At 42.3% G+C, this 13,897-nt stretch overlaps 1 protein-coding gene across 10 annotated transcripts in view; it reads right to left on the minus strand.

The window, feature by feature from the left end:
• The window catches only part of NBEA (neurobeachin), an 881,590-nt gene that overhangs the window by 546,678 nt on the left and 321,015 nt on the right, over positions 1–13,897 (minus strand). For all 10 annotated transcript variants that reach the window (XM_050937106.1, XM_050937099.1, XM_050937102.1 and 7 more), the window contains exons 19-22: positions 12,833–12,914; positions 12,507–12,630; positions 11,878–12,070; positions 10,591–11,610 (exon numbers count right to left, since the gene is read on the minus strand). In XM_050937106.1, coding sequence (XP_050793063.1) covers positions 10,591–11,610; positions 11,878–12,070; positions 12,507–12,630; positions 12,833–12,914 — 1,419 coding nt within the window. The remainder of the gene's footprint in view (positions 1–10,590; positions 11,611–11,877; positions 12,071–12,506; positions 12,631–12,832; positions 12,915–13,897) is intronic.

Here is a 13,897-nt window from a genome sequence, read left to right on the forward strand (position 1 = left end):
GTGCACCCTGAAGGGATTTTGTTTACAGTGTGTTTATTTTTGGCAAGTTGATCCTGTCTAGATATTTTGAGGGATGTGAGAGACATACTATACCTCAGGGGAGTGCCCTGTAACCCTCATATTTATATATAATTGTGATCATGCACATAAAGCATGCCATGTGAGGCATCAGGGGAAAGGTTATGATCTGCTGAAAGCCATTGTTCTATCTAAATATTGCATATGAAATTATAAGAATTGTGTTGTATGGTTTTCACTAAAATGTGCTGTGGGTGTGGGAAGTGCCCAGATACTGGCTCTCCAGAGACAACGACAAGGGAGGTAACTAATGCCTGAGTGGGGGCATCACCAGCCATTGTCCAGCAGAGGAGTTACAATTCAGTGACTCACTCACAGGAGATGCACTGGGGTATTGCTTCACCTTGTGAATCAGCAATGCCCACTAGACATTCCTGGGCTTGTGTCCTCCAAGCACATGGGACTAAGAGAACACAATGGTCCCATGCTTGGCCTTTTCTCCTCCCTGCTCCCCACCTATACTGCAAGCAACAAAGACACTCAGAAGACTGAAACTCCAACAGAGGATACTGGACCAGGTTTCAAGGGTGAAACCTGTGTACTGTGAACTGCAATATCCAGTGGGATGAGAAAAACTGCTTAATCTAAATGTTGCCCAGCCTAAATAGGGTTGAGAGTTTAGACTGCATGCTTATATATTGGTAACCACTCTGACCTTTTGCCTATCATTTATAATCACTTAAAATCTATCTTTTTGTAATCAAATTTATTTTACTGTTTATCTTTACCAGTGAGTTTGCCTGAAGTATTTGATAAATCTGCTCAGGTTTACAAAGGCTGGTGTATATTCATTATCCACTGATGAAGTGGTGAACCAATTAATAAACTTGCACTGATCATCTTGAGCAGTCCAAGATGGCATATTCCTGAGGTAAAAGACTAGAGCTGGAAGGATTTGGCTGGTGCCTTTCTCTGTGTGATTCATGAGTGGCTCTGGGAGCATTCATTCAATCTAGCTGGGTGTGGGGCTCCACATGCGGTTGTGCTAAGTGATAACAGTACCTGGAGGAGTTTGCAGCTTGTCACTAGCAAAGCATTGTGAGAGACAGCCTAGGCTGGAGAGCTAAGGGGGCACAACTGTACCCTGGAGATTCTGTCACAAGTCATATTTATGTATACTTTTTTAGGAAGATCATCATCATAGTCTTTTTTTCCCCTCAGAATTACAAATCAAGCTTTCCAGGTATCTTGTACCTGATTGTGTTTTAATTCAGCAAGTTTTCTGGCCTCCCAGGACAACCTTTAGTGTTTCCTAGTAGGTGGAGAATTTGTGGGTTATATTGTTTTAATTTCTAGGTAGTCCTGAGGTTTTACTTGGTGAACACACACAACGGATAAAAAGGAATTTATTTAGTGTGATACACAAGATTACTGGGAGGAAAATTTTATAGAGAAAGAATTTAAATGGAATGTTAGGAAAAAATCTTCCTAATGATGAAATCTTTAGACTGTGGAATAGTCTCCCACAAAAGAAACAGCAGAAGCCACATTGCTTGGGATTATTTTAAAACCAGGCTAGATAATACAAAAGAAATTTTATAGTAAGGAGTAATTTGCATTAGCTGAAGATGGATTGGGTGATCCTCTCTTTTCATCTTTTCTATTCTAAATGAAACAAATTTAGAACAAGTTGCTTTAAACGGACAACATTTTAGTCAGTGGATTTTTCTAATCACATTCAATTGCAAATTCCTGAATACTGCATGCCGATTGTCAGAAAAAAAAAAAGACATCTATGGTGTATTTATTTTTGCATTGTAAAAAGCAGAATAGTACAGAAACCCAGCTCCAAAGTTTACTTGATCTTTAGTCTGAAAAGTTGTAACCTCCATTTTCACAGAATCATAGAATATCAGGGTTGGAAGGGACCACAGGAAGTCATCTAGTCCAACCCCCTGCTCAAAGCAGGACCAATTCCCAACTAAGTCATCCCAGCCAGGGCTTTGTCAAGCCTGACCTTAAAAACCTCTAAGGAAGGAGATTCCACCACCTCCCTAGGTAACCCATTTCAGTACTTCACCACTCTCCCAGTGAAAAAGGTTTTCCTAATATCCAACCTAAACCTCCCTCACTGCAACTTGAGACCATTACTCCTTGTTCTGTCATCTGCTACCACTGAGAACAGTCTAGATCCATCCTCTTTGGAGCCCCCTTTCAGGTAGTTGAAAGCAGCTATTAAATCCCTCCATCATTCTTCTCTTCTGCAAACTAAAGAACATTGTTAACTCAATTTTCAAACTGGTTTGTTAAGATCTAAATTTCTGCTGCTACTGTTGCTTGTCTATTTTATATCTCCTCAGAATAATTTTTACAGACTTGATCCTACACCAGTGAAGTCATTGGATTTTTACCATTGATTTGAATGAGACCAGGATCAGCTCCTAAAACCTGGGAGACAACAGTAACTAAAATATGTGTGTGGGAACAAAAGGAGGAGGAAATTTCACCTAAAATGGAATCTGGAAATATCAAGAATATTTACACAAGTTGGAGAGATCTTTCAGTCTTGAATTTGGTGGCCATAGTTTTCCTAGTGATTATATAAAATATCTGTACTGTGGTTTAGTTTTTTTCTCTATCACCTCAATCTGAAACAAGTATTTAGCATTTAGGATAAACACTTTTAATTTTAGTATCCTCAGTAAGGATAAGGGTGCCATTGTGCTGGGGACTTCTAACTCCAACATAGATTAAAGAGATAGTCCTTGGCCTGATGAATTTATAATCTGAATAAAAGGCAACAAGTGAAATTTATCAAGGGAGGGGGGGAAGGGAGAGAGAGGAGAAAACACAAGAACAACAGTTGATAAGATAGCGTAGCGCTGCCTATTTTCTCTCTATATACGTATAAATCTATATATAGATATTGGTTAAAACAGGAAAGAAGAGGAATATATCTCTACATACCTCTCCCTTTGATATTTTAAGCAAAAAACCTACACTCCAAAATGAAGCAATCTGTTCCCCATTACTCCCCTATTCCTCAGTACATTTGCTGATTTTCCTGGAATCAGTAGTCTTTGATGATTTAGACTAAGAATAAAAACCATCTGGCAACTGAAAAAAATCACAGTTTGAACAGCTTTGACACCTTCTTTGCTAAAGGTTTTGGGTTTTTTTTCCCTCTATTATGCAGAGTGCCTTAAAAACTGGCGGATCCTTTACCTTGCTTGAGGTGCTGCAGTAATTTTGAGGTTTTCACCAATTTGAGGCCTGGTCTACACTACACATTTATACCGATTTTAGTAGCGTTAAACCGATTTAACGCTGCACCCATCCACATAACGAGGCCCTTTTATCGATATAAAGGGCTCTTTAAAATGGTTTCTGTACTCTTCCCCGACGAGAGGAGTAGCGCTGAAATCGGTATTACCATATTGGATTAGGGTTAGTGGCCGCAAATTGATGGAATTGGCCTCCGGGCAGTATCCCACAGTGCACCACTGTGACCGCTCTGGACAGCAATCTGAACTCAGATGCACTGGCCAGGTAGACAGGAAAAGCCCCACGAACTTTTGAATTTCATTTCCTGTTTGCCCAGCGTGGCGAACTCACCAGCACAGGTGACCACGCAGAGCTCATCAGCACAGGTAACAATGCAGTCTCCTGAGAATCGAAAAAGAGCTCCAGCATGGACCGCACAGGAGGTACTGGTTCTGATCGCTATATGGGGAGAGGATTCCGTGCTAACAGAACTCCATTCCAAAAGATGAAATGAAAAAAACATTTGAAAAAATTTCCAAGGCCATAATGGAGAAAGGCCACACCAGGGACTCAGTGCAGTGCAGAGTGAAAGTTAAGGAGCTCAGACAAGCCTACCAGAAAACCAAAGAAGCAAACAGAAGGTCCGGGACAGGGCCGAAAACATGCCGCTTCTACGCTGAGCTGCATGCAATTCTAGGGGGGTCCACCACCATTACCCCACCCCTGTCCTTGGATTCTGAGGTGAGGGTGGTAATCTCAGCCATGGCTGAGGATTCTGCGGACGGGGAAGATGAGGAGGAGGAAGAGGAAGACGAGCTTGCAGAGAGCAAACAGAACTCCATTCTCCCCAACAGCCAAGAGCTTTTTCTCACCCAGACGGAATTACCCTCCCAGCCCTCCCAAGCCACTAGGCCAGACAATGAAGCCATGGAAGCGACCTCTGGTGAGTGTACCTTTGTAAATATAAAACATGGTTTAAAAGCAAGCGTTTTTTAATGATTGATTTGCCCTGAGGACTTGGGATGCATTCGCGGTCAGTACAGTTATTGGAAAAGTTTGTTAACATGTCTGGGGATGGAACAGAAGTCCTCCAGGGACATCTCCATGAAGCTCTCCTGGAGGTACTCCAAAAGCCTTTGCAGAAGGTTTCTGGGCAAGGCAGCCTTATTCTGTCCACCATGGTAGGACATTTGACCATGCCATGCATGTAGCAAGTAGTCTGGTATCATTGCATGACAAAGCCAAGCTGCGTATGGTCCCAGTGATTGCTGGCATTCAAGCAACATCCTTTCTTTATCTCGCTGTGTTATCCTCAGGAGAGTGATATCATTCATGGTAACCTGGTTGAAATTCAGGAATTTAATTAAGGGGACAGAGATGGCCATTCCTATTGGGCTGTTTGCCTGTTGCTTAAAAGAAATCCTTCCTTGCAGATAGACAAGCAGGGGGAGAATGGCACTGAGCTTTTTCGCGTTTGGCTAGCAGGGATCTTCCCTGCTACCAGCCACACGGTGGGGGGAGGGGTAAAGCAATCATCCCAGAGAATTGGATGGGGGGGGGCGTGGTTTCTGCTGCTGCATGTTAACAGGAAAGAAGCAGCACTGAACAGGATTTGTTTGGTATTTGGGAAAGGAGGGCACTGTGTATATGAAGGCTGCAGAAGCCGAAAGACAATGGCTTACCATGGCTGCATGCAAGCTGAATTCTGCTGCCCGGACCTGTGTCTATGAGAGCTCTAACACTAGAGCCGCAGGCACTCAATATTAAGATGCAAAATGCGACCTTGTAGTGAAATCACATGTGCTATGTAAGGTGAATAGTGTTGTTCACCGTGAAAGAGTATAAGCATTGTCCTGTAAAATGTATTTTTTTAAATACTTCTCTCCCTTTTTTCCCACCCTCATGCAGCTGCAAATTTTTCAAGCCTCCCTACTCCATCCTGAAGGCTCTCTCAGATAAGGCGGTGGAAAAAAAAGACGCGAGACGAAATGTTCTCGGAAATTATGGAAGTGACCCGCAATGAAAGAGCTCATCTGAATGAGTGGAAGGACGTGGTAGCAAATTACAGGAAAGATGCCAGTGAACGTGAGGACAGGAGGGACCAACATGAGGAGAGGAGGGACGCTCAAGATGAGAGGTGTAGGCAGGAAGATCAGCAGTTGCAGGATGCTGGGGCTGCTGTGTGATCAAACTAACATCCTCCAACATCTGGTGGAGCTTCAGGAACAGCAGCAGGGTCACAGAGTGCCGCTGCAGCCCGTGTAACCACCTTCACCCCTTACCATGTTCCATATCTTCCTCACCCAGACATGTAAGAACACGTGGGGGAAGGCTTCATGCACCCACCCACTCCACCCCCGTGGACAGCCCAAACAAAAGGCTGTCATTACTTTGAAATTTTTTTAGTGGCCTTTTCCTTCCCTTCTATCCTCCTCCCAAACCACACCCGGGCTACCTTGTCAGTTCTCTCCCTCTTTTTATAATGACTTTTTAATAAATACATGATTTTTAAATGATAGTGACTTTATTTCCTTAAGCAAGCTGTGATCAAAGGGGGAGGGTGGGCTGCTTACAGGGAATGAGTCAATCAAGGGGGGGGGTTCAGCAAGGGGAAATAAACACATCAGTCACACTGTACCCTGGCCCGTGATGAAACTCATTTTCAAAGCTTCTCTGATGCGCACCCCTTCGTGGTGTGCTCTCCTAATCACCCTGGTGTCTGGCTGCGCACAATCAGCGGCCAGCTGATTTGTCTCAGCCTCCCACCCCGCCATAAAGGTCTCCCCCCTTACTCTCACAGATTGTGGAGCACACAGCAAGCAGCAATAACAATGGGGATATTGGTTTGGCTGAGGTCTGAGTGAGTCAGGAATGTGTGCCAGAGCGCCTTTAAACGGCCAAATGCACATTCTACCACCATTCTGCACTTGCTCAGCCTGTAGTTGAACAGCTCCTGACTACTGTCCAGGCTGCCTGTGTATGGCTTCATGAGCCATGGCATCAAGGGGTAGGCTGGGTCCCCCAGGATAACTACAGGCATTTCAACATTCACAACTGTTATTTTCCGGTCTGGGAAGTAATTTCCTTGCTGCAGCCATTTAAACAGAGTAGTGTTCCTGAAGACGCGTGCATCACGAACCCTTCCTGGCCATCCCACGTGGATGTTGGTGAAACATCCCTTGTGATCCACCAGTGCTTGCGGCACCATTGAAAAGTACCCCTTGCAATTTACGTACTGGGTGCCCTAGTGCTCCGGTGCCAAGATACGGATACGGGTTCCATCTATCGCCCCACAACAGTTAGGGAATCCCATTGCAGCAAAGCCATCCACTATGACCTGCACATTTCCCAGAGTTACAACCTTTCGTAGCAGCAGCTTAATGATTTCTTTGGCTACTTGCATCACAGCAGCCCCCCACAGTAGATTTTCCCACTCCAAATTGATTCCCAACTGACCAGTAGCTGTCTGGTGTTGCAAGCTTCCAGAGGGCTATTGCCACTCGCTTCTCAACTGTAAGGGCTGCTCTCATCTTGGTATTATGGCATTTCAGGGCAGGGGAAAGCAAGTCACAAAGTTCCATGAAAGTGCCCTTATGCATGCAAAAGTTTCGCAGCCACTGCGAGTCATCCCAAACCTGCAAAACTATGCGGTCCCATCAGTCTGTGTTTGTTTCCCGGGCCCAAAATCGGCGTTCAATGGCTAAAACCTGCCCCATTACCAGCAGGATCTCCAAAGCGCAGGGGCCCACGGTTTGAGAGAATTCTGTGTCCATGTCCTCATCACTCTCGTCGCCACTCTTCCGTAGCTGCCGCCTCCTTGCCTGACTCTGCAGGTCCTGGTTCAGCACAGACTGCACGAGAATGCACAAGGTGTTTACAACGTCCACGATTGCAGTCTTGATCTGAGCAGGGTCCATGCTTGCTGTGCTATGGCGTTTGCACAGTTCACCCAGGAAAAAAGGAGCGAAACGGTTGTCTGCTGCTTTCACGGAGGGAGGGGTGAGGCTCTACCCAGAACCACCCGCAACAATGGTTTTTGCACCATCAGGCACTGGGATCTCAACCCAGAATTCCAAGGGGCGGGGGAGACTCCGGGAACTATGGGATAGCTACCCACAGTGCAACGCTCCGGAAATCGACGTTAGCTTCAGTACATGGACGCACACTGCCGAATTAATGTGCTTAGTGTGGCCGCGTGCACTCGACTTCATACAATCTGTTTTACAAAACCGGTTTATGTAAAGTCGGAATAATCCCATAGTGTAGACATACCCTGAGAGTTTGCATACAAAAGAACCCATGCTCCCTCTCATGGCACTTGTCAATACATAGGTCAATGTATTGTACCGACATGCCAAATGCAGGAAGCGGCTCAGTATCTCTGCTCACTGAAGCTTAGCATTACTCTTTTTCAGTCTCCTTGTTAAAGGAACATTATTATCCCTGAACAGTAGGGGTAGATACAGGGAAGCCATAGTGTGTTACTTTGAGAGAAGTACTGTAGTTTTTGTGGGGAGGGAACTGCCCACAAAAACTGCCTCATGGAAGCCCTGAATTCTCAATATCTGAGAGAGATTACTACAGATTCTGGAGTTCTTCATGCAGCAGTCTTCTTCAGAAAGACAGGGTAGCCTTAGATGTCTGACCAGATGATGATCATTGTGCTGCTACAGGTATCAATATTCCTCTCAAGGTGTTCCATGATAAATCCATGTTAAGTGATGCCTGCTGCAAACGACTATACATAATCCTACGAGGCCGGCCTCTGTACCAGCTCTACCTGTCATCCCTAGTTTCAAAGGACTTGGTTAACTACTGAATCCATCTGACCACCTCTCTAGAGGAGTAACCTGTGTACATGGTTGTTTGCAGAAAGTTGTTTGGTCATTTTAAAGCTCTCTCTAAATCAGACTCTCTTTTTGCCAAGTAAGTCTTTACCAAGAATCCTTAAGTGGACGTGGCAATCGCTAGAGTGGCAAGGTGACCTCATCCACTTCTGCACTCTGGAGATTCTCAGCAAAGATCTGTGTCTTTCTGTAACACTGAATACAAGAGCCTCCATGATGCCAACAATGTATGCACAATCCTGGAAGCGAAGTCAGGCTTATCCTCCCACTTGAACAGCTTGAAATAATCCTTATCCTCTACCTGAGGACCAGGTAATTCTGCGACTGTCAGTATTCCTGTAAGGGGAGGGGAAAACTGAATTGAAGTGCTGTCTGTTGAGACACAGCCTCATGGTGGTGGAGTGAGACCAGTGGTGTAAAACCTGGCCCTGGAGGGAAACAGTAGGGCTGGAAGGTGGGCAACAATAAGGCAATCCAAACTGGAAATTGAGTTCCTGTTTCCCACGCATATATGAATTGTTGGCCCAAGTTGGTGACATTTGCTATGGACATGCAAAGGGCACAGGAATGTGCCCCTGTGCACAGTAGGTAAGGGGAGCAGCAGTGGCAAGGAAGGGAGGAGAGGAATAGTGACTAAATGAAGTTGTTCTGGCCTCGAAGCTCTTAGAATTTCAGCAGGGCCAGCCTAGAACCTAGGAGGGGCTCTAAGTCTGGTGGGCTCCTTGGCCCTACTGTGAAATCCGCAGAAGTGGAGAATTTCCAAACCCTAGGCACTCATGACCTACTCAGCAGAGCACTTATTGTGTATCATAGTAAAAAGATTGATCAGTTTTCTGCCTGTTTTCCTGAGCATGATCCACTAAACACCTTGAAGAAAAAGAAAGATTTCCAGTGGCTATCTTTGGTAGTCAGGTAAAGCTTTCCCAGCATAGTCCTCTGCAGTCTGAGTGAGTCAGATATGTTGAACCCCTTCCCAGAGATCCCAATGCAGAAATACAGACTAAGGATGTGAATAATTCTCTTTGGGCCCAGTCAAGGAAAGCCATATACTGTGGGTGCTCCATTATCAGAAGAGTTTCTCTGTAGTTTAGGACCTTCTTTTCTCTATGCTTCTCTGTATCAGCCCATAAGAGTACAGAACTCCTCACATGTTGGGGACAGCAAGGACTGGTAATGATTAGGGCTCTATGTCAGTCATGGAAGTCACAGATTGCGTGACTTCCCACGACCTCTATGACTTCTGCAGTGGCCAGTGTGGCTGATCTCAGGGTCACCCAAGCAGATGGCTCCCAAGACCAGCTGCTCAGGTGGCCCAGGGGACAGTCACACCAGCCACTGCTCAGGCAGCCCCAACAGCAGTCCTGAGGTGGCCGGAGCAGCTGTGGTCTGCTGGTCCTGGCAGTGATCCATGAGCGGCTGGCCAGAGTAGCCGCAGTCCGCAGGCCCCAGAAGCTGGTGCTGCAGACCACAAGCAACCCCAGCAGAAGCCCCCCTAAGCTGCCCCCTCCGACATTTAGTCATGGGTATTTTTAATACATGTCATGGACTGGTCACAGGCCATGAATTTTTATTTATTGCCTGTGACCTGTCCATGACTTTTACTAAAAATACCCATTACTAAATACTGAGGAAGTGGGTATTCACCCACGAAAGCTCATGCTCCAAAACGTCTGTTAGTCTATAAGGTGCCACAGGATTCCTTGCTGCTTTTACATTACTAAATTGTAGACTTAGTAATGATGAGATAGCAAGGCTCTTATATGCACAGGATATTACCACCAAAAAAGTTGAGTACTGTCTCCAAAGTTGGAACTCTACCCAAATGCTGATTGGCACAGAGAAACAAAGAGAATTAAACCATTAAAAACAGTGAAGAAACACTGGAATTTATATTTTATTATACTCTGTCTTACCAAAAAGCCTAAGTAAAATATAGCATGGTTGTAGCCATGTTGGTCCCAGGATATTAGAGAGACAAGTTGGGTAGGGTAATCTCTTTTACTGGACCAACTTCTATTGATGTGAGAGAAGTGGATCCAATAAAACTATTACCTCACGCACCTTGCTTAAATAAAATACAAACATTTCCAGCCTTAAAACAGAAAAAAATAATTTAGATGCATACAATAAACTTTTATAACTATTAGTTACATTGTCCACAGGAAATAAATCATGTGGGCTAATAATATAATCTCCAGCAGAATTTTAAAGTGATATTCCATAATTGTAATGAGTGAGATTTTCTTATCGTAAAATAACATCGTGAAACATGGACCAACCATTTTGAAAATAAAAATGTTTGCAAGACATATTTCTGATATGATGCTGAAGAGAATACCTTTAAAAGTTGGCCACAGCTGTGATTAGATTAATTAGATATACTTTTGTGATTAGATTAATTATCCTGTAATCAAATACATATATGTCACATACTGATATAATTATAGCACCTCTAACTTACTTGGGTTGTAGTAGTTGTCTGGATCTTCCTTATCTCCTTCCCTGCTTCTTTACCATCATCAGATCTTTCAGTATCTGATATTAAACTTCCTGTGTCAACATTAGGTAGACTTTTGCTACCAGAAGACTCTGTCTCCAGGGTTGTAGCTGTCATCTCAGCATATTCTAGTCCTTTGGATGATGAACCTAACTCCCTTTCAGAAAGGTTGCTCATTCCATCTGAAGTTGTATGAATCTTGAACTCCTTATCCTCTATTATACTGGAAGTACATGTTATATCTACACTACCAGTCATGTGAGCAAGCAATCCAAGATCATCACTCACACCAAGATGCATTTGAGTCTCTTGTACATTTGGAATAGTAATGTGATTACTGGAAAGTTCAGGGAGAAGTTTCTCTTCTTGGCTAGGTATTTTATCAAAAAGAAATGAGGTATTGTTAGTAGAAGGTTCATCTTTCTCATCAGCCAGTGTTATCAAAGGCCCATTATCCTTCTCTTCGCTTTTCTTAATGATACCAACACTACCATGGACGTTGTTTTGGAGTTTCTCAACAGCAGCACAATATACGTTATCTAAAAGAGATTCAACTTCCACGAGGGCACCATTCTCTCCAGTTACCAGAGTCTCTGGTGATAAATCCATATCATCAAGCTTTACTTCTGTGGCTTCTACCTTTTCAGCTTTTATATCAACTAATAGATCATGAACCTCAACATGTACACCCCCTCCTGGTCTATCTGAACTTCCAAGCACTTCATCTGACACCTTTGTAGCCATGAGCAAGTCCCTGGTATCTGTGCTGACAGGGTAATCTGTTTCACTTTCTGGGCTTTGGCTTTGTGAAAGGTCTTCTATCTCTCGAATTTCCAGTCCACCTTTTGCTCCTGTCGGCTGAGATGAAAGGCCTGAGATAGTGCTCACATTCCCCTTTTTCCCCTTTTTTATGTTCTCTTCCTCTTGCCTTTGATATTCTTCATACATTTTTGCTAAATACTCCTTGTGAGCTTCATAGGTGACCTTAAATGGAACATGACAGATCATAATTTCAGAGTAAATATACACTGTCAATTTGGGGGCAGGAAATCAATAGTATAATTAATGTATAGTTCATTAAACATTTCACAGCAAAGAACTTACACTAATAAAGAAAAATGCTAATCTATCATGTCCTATGCTATCCACAAGATGGCACTATATCACTTTACATTGTATCTACTGTATTATTGGCCCATTTGGCTTAGGGAGAAGTTGGGATCAACAGAAACTCCAGAAACTAAGTCTTACCTTGGAATGTGCTATAGAAAGAGTATCCACCCAGACCCTCCAGCCTCCCCATTCATATTTTATTGCATGATACAAGAGAATACGGAAGATGTTGTACACCATCTCTGTGATTTTCTGTTCTTCAGAATTCTTAGGGTTAATATATCCCAGAGAAAACATCCAGTCCTGCCACACCGAACACTGAAGTAAACATCTAAAGTAAAAGAATTAGATCAAAATATATTCAAATGAAATTCAACTTTTTTTTCATTTTTTAAATTCAGATGAGTAAAACCAGATAAAAACAATTTAAATAGTCTCTCTCCTATGAGCTTAAATGTAATCTTAACAGATCATTTATTTTTATTTTAAATTCAGGATCTTAAAATGCTGTTAAGTAAAGCATTGTGAACAAAACAAAAATATCTATCACTGATTTAAAATTAACTACCGGATGTTCATACCATTTGACCATACCATACAATATCATACGACCATACCATAACCACATGTTTATTACATATTATGTAAAACTGCACAATATAATACTCAAGACTTTTATCCAAAATTTCTTGTATATTAACAACATTGTGTGTGGCAACAGGTAACCTATTTCTGTTACTGGGAGAAATAACATTTGATTTACATACCTTCTGTTTTCACGACTATTACTGAAAAGTTTTATCATATCAGATAAAAACAAACGCCGAACTTCCATCAGCTCTGCACTTGGTGTGGAATTTTTTAACAATGTTGCCACCACTTTAAGAATCACTGTAAAAGAGCAAATGTGTCACATAACACATTTTCAAATCCCATTCAAAAACCAGTTGTTGAAACCATAAAAGTATTGAATAAAAGGCAATTTCCTTTGAAGTACTCAACATATTAACTGTTCTTGCAATGTGAAATAACACTTTCTTAAAAAACAACCTCTCGCCATTAATTTGAAACAAACATAAAATAATATCCTTACTTGGATTCTGAATTTTCACTGTAGAATCTGGCTCTGGATGTGGTTTATGTACAACTTGAGTACATACTTGTTCTGTCAAAATCTAAAACAAACCAATTATTTATTTACCATCTATTCATTTTATAGAATAAACTTCAAATTTCTATTTGATCTTATTGTGCTGTGATTTATTATGAACAATGGAACAATGCGTGTTAGGCCTTGATACAAAAAATGCTTTAGTAAAATAATAATATTGCTGCAACAATGCAAAGGAAGAAACAGATTTTAATTACAAACCAATCTTGAATGAAAGGAATCAAGTTTTCATTTAATATATTAACAAATAAATGTATTCTGGGCAGCTATGAACATTTAAAAATCATTTTTAAAATGTCAAAGCACCCTCTCTCTTCTGGTTCTAATCCACCTTAATATCTAGATTATTTTTATTAAAGTTCCATATCACCTCAGAATATTTGCTGTAAAACTGTGTCAAAAATTCACATATTTCCTCTACAGATAGGTGTCTCATATGTGAACATTTTCTAAATGAAATCTTGGCTGACTTTTGTGTAACAGTATTATTTTGAATATATAGATCTGTTCAAACCATATGCTGCCAAAAAACTGTATGGTTTCAGGTACTGATTCAAACCCTTATATCGTGAGGAAGGTCAAGGTAGGCCCATGACTGGACAGGTGAAAGACCTAGTATTCAGCCCATCTCCAAAATTCCAAGTAGTTCCTACTGAAGTAATAATTATCTGCTGTCTTCTGAGAAAGGCTGGGGACACCAACTTCAGTAGGAACTGTTGGGTGCTCAGCACTTTTGAAAATCAGGCCACTTATTAAGGTGCCTAAATATGGACTGAACTGCCTGACTTTTGAGATCCATTTTTTAAAAATCTTCTCACATTCTTATGCCAGGGTGTTAGATGACAAAGTGGTAGAAATGCCTGCACCCAGTTTATCCTAGAGAATACATTGTTGGCACCTCCTGTAAGGTGAGCATGAAAGTTCCTACCACAGACAAGGTTAAGAAGTGGTTAAAATAGTAGCCCATGACCAATAGCAGCCTCTCCT

This window comes from Gopherus flavomarginatus, chromosome 1 (genome assembly GCF_025201925.1).
Source record: "Gopherus flavomarginatus isolate rGopFla2 chromosome 1, rGopFla2.mat.asm, whole genome shotgun sequence".
NCBI lineage: Eukaryota > Metazoa > Chordata > Testudines > Testudinidae > Gopherus > Gopherus flavomarginatus.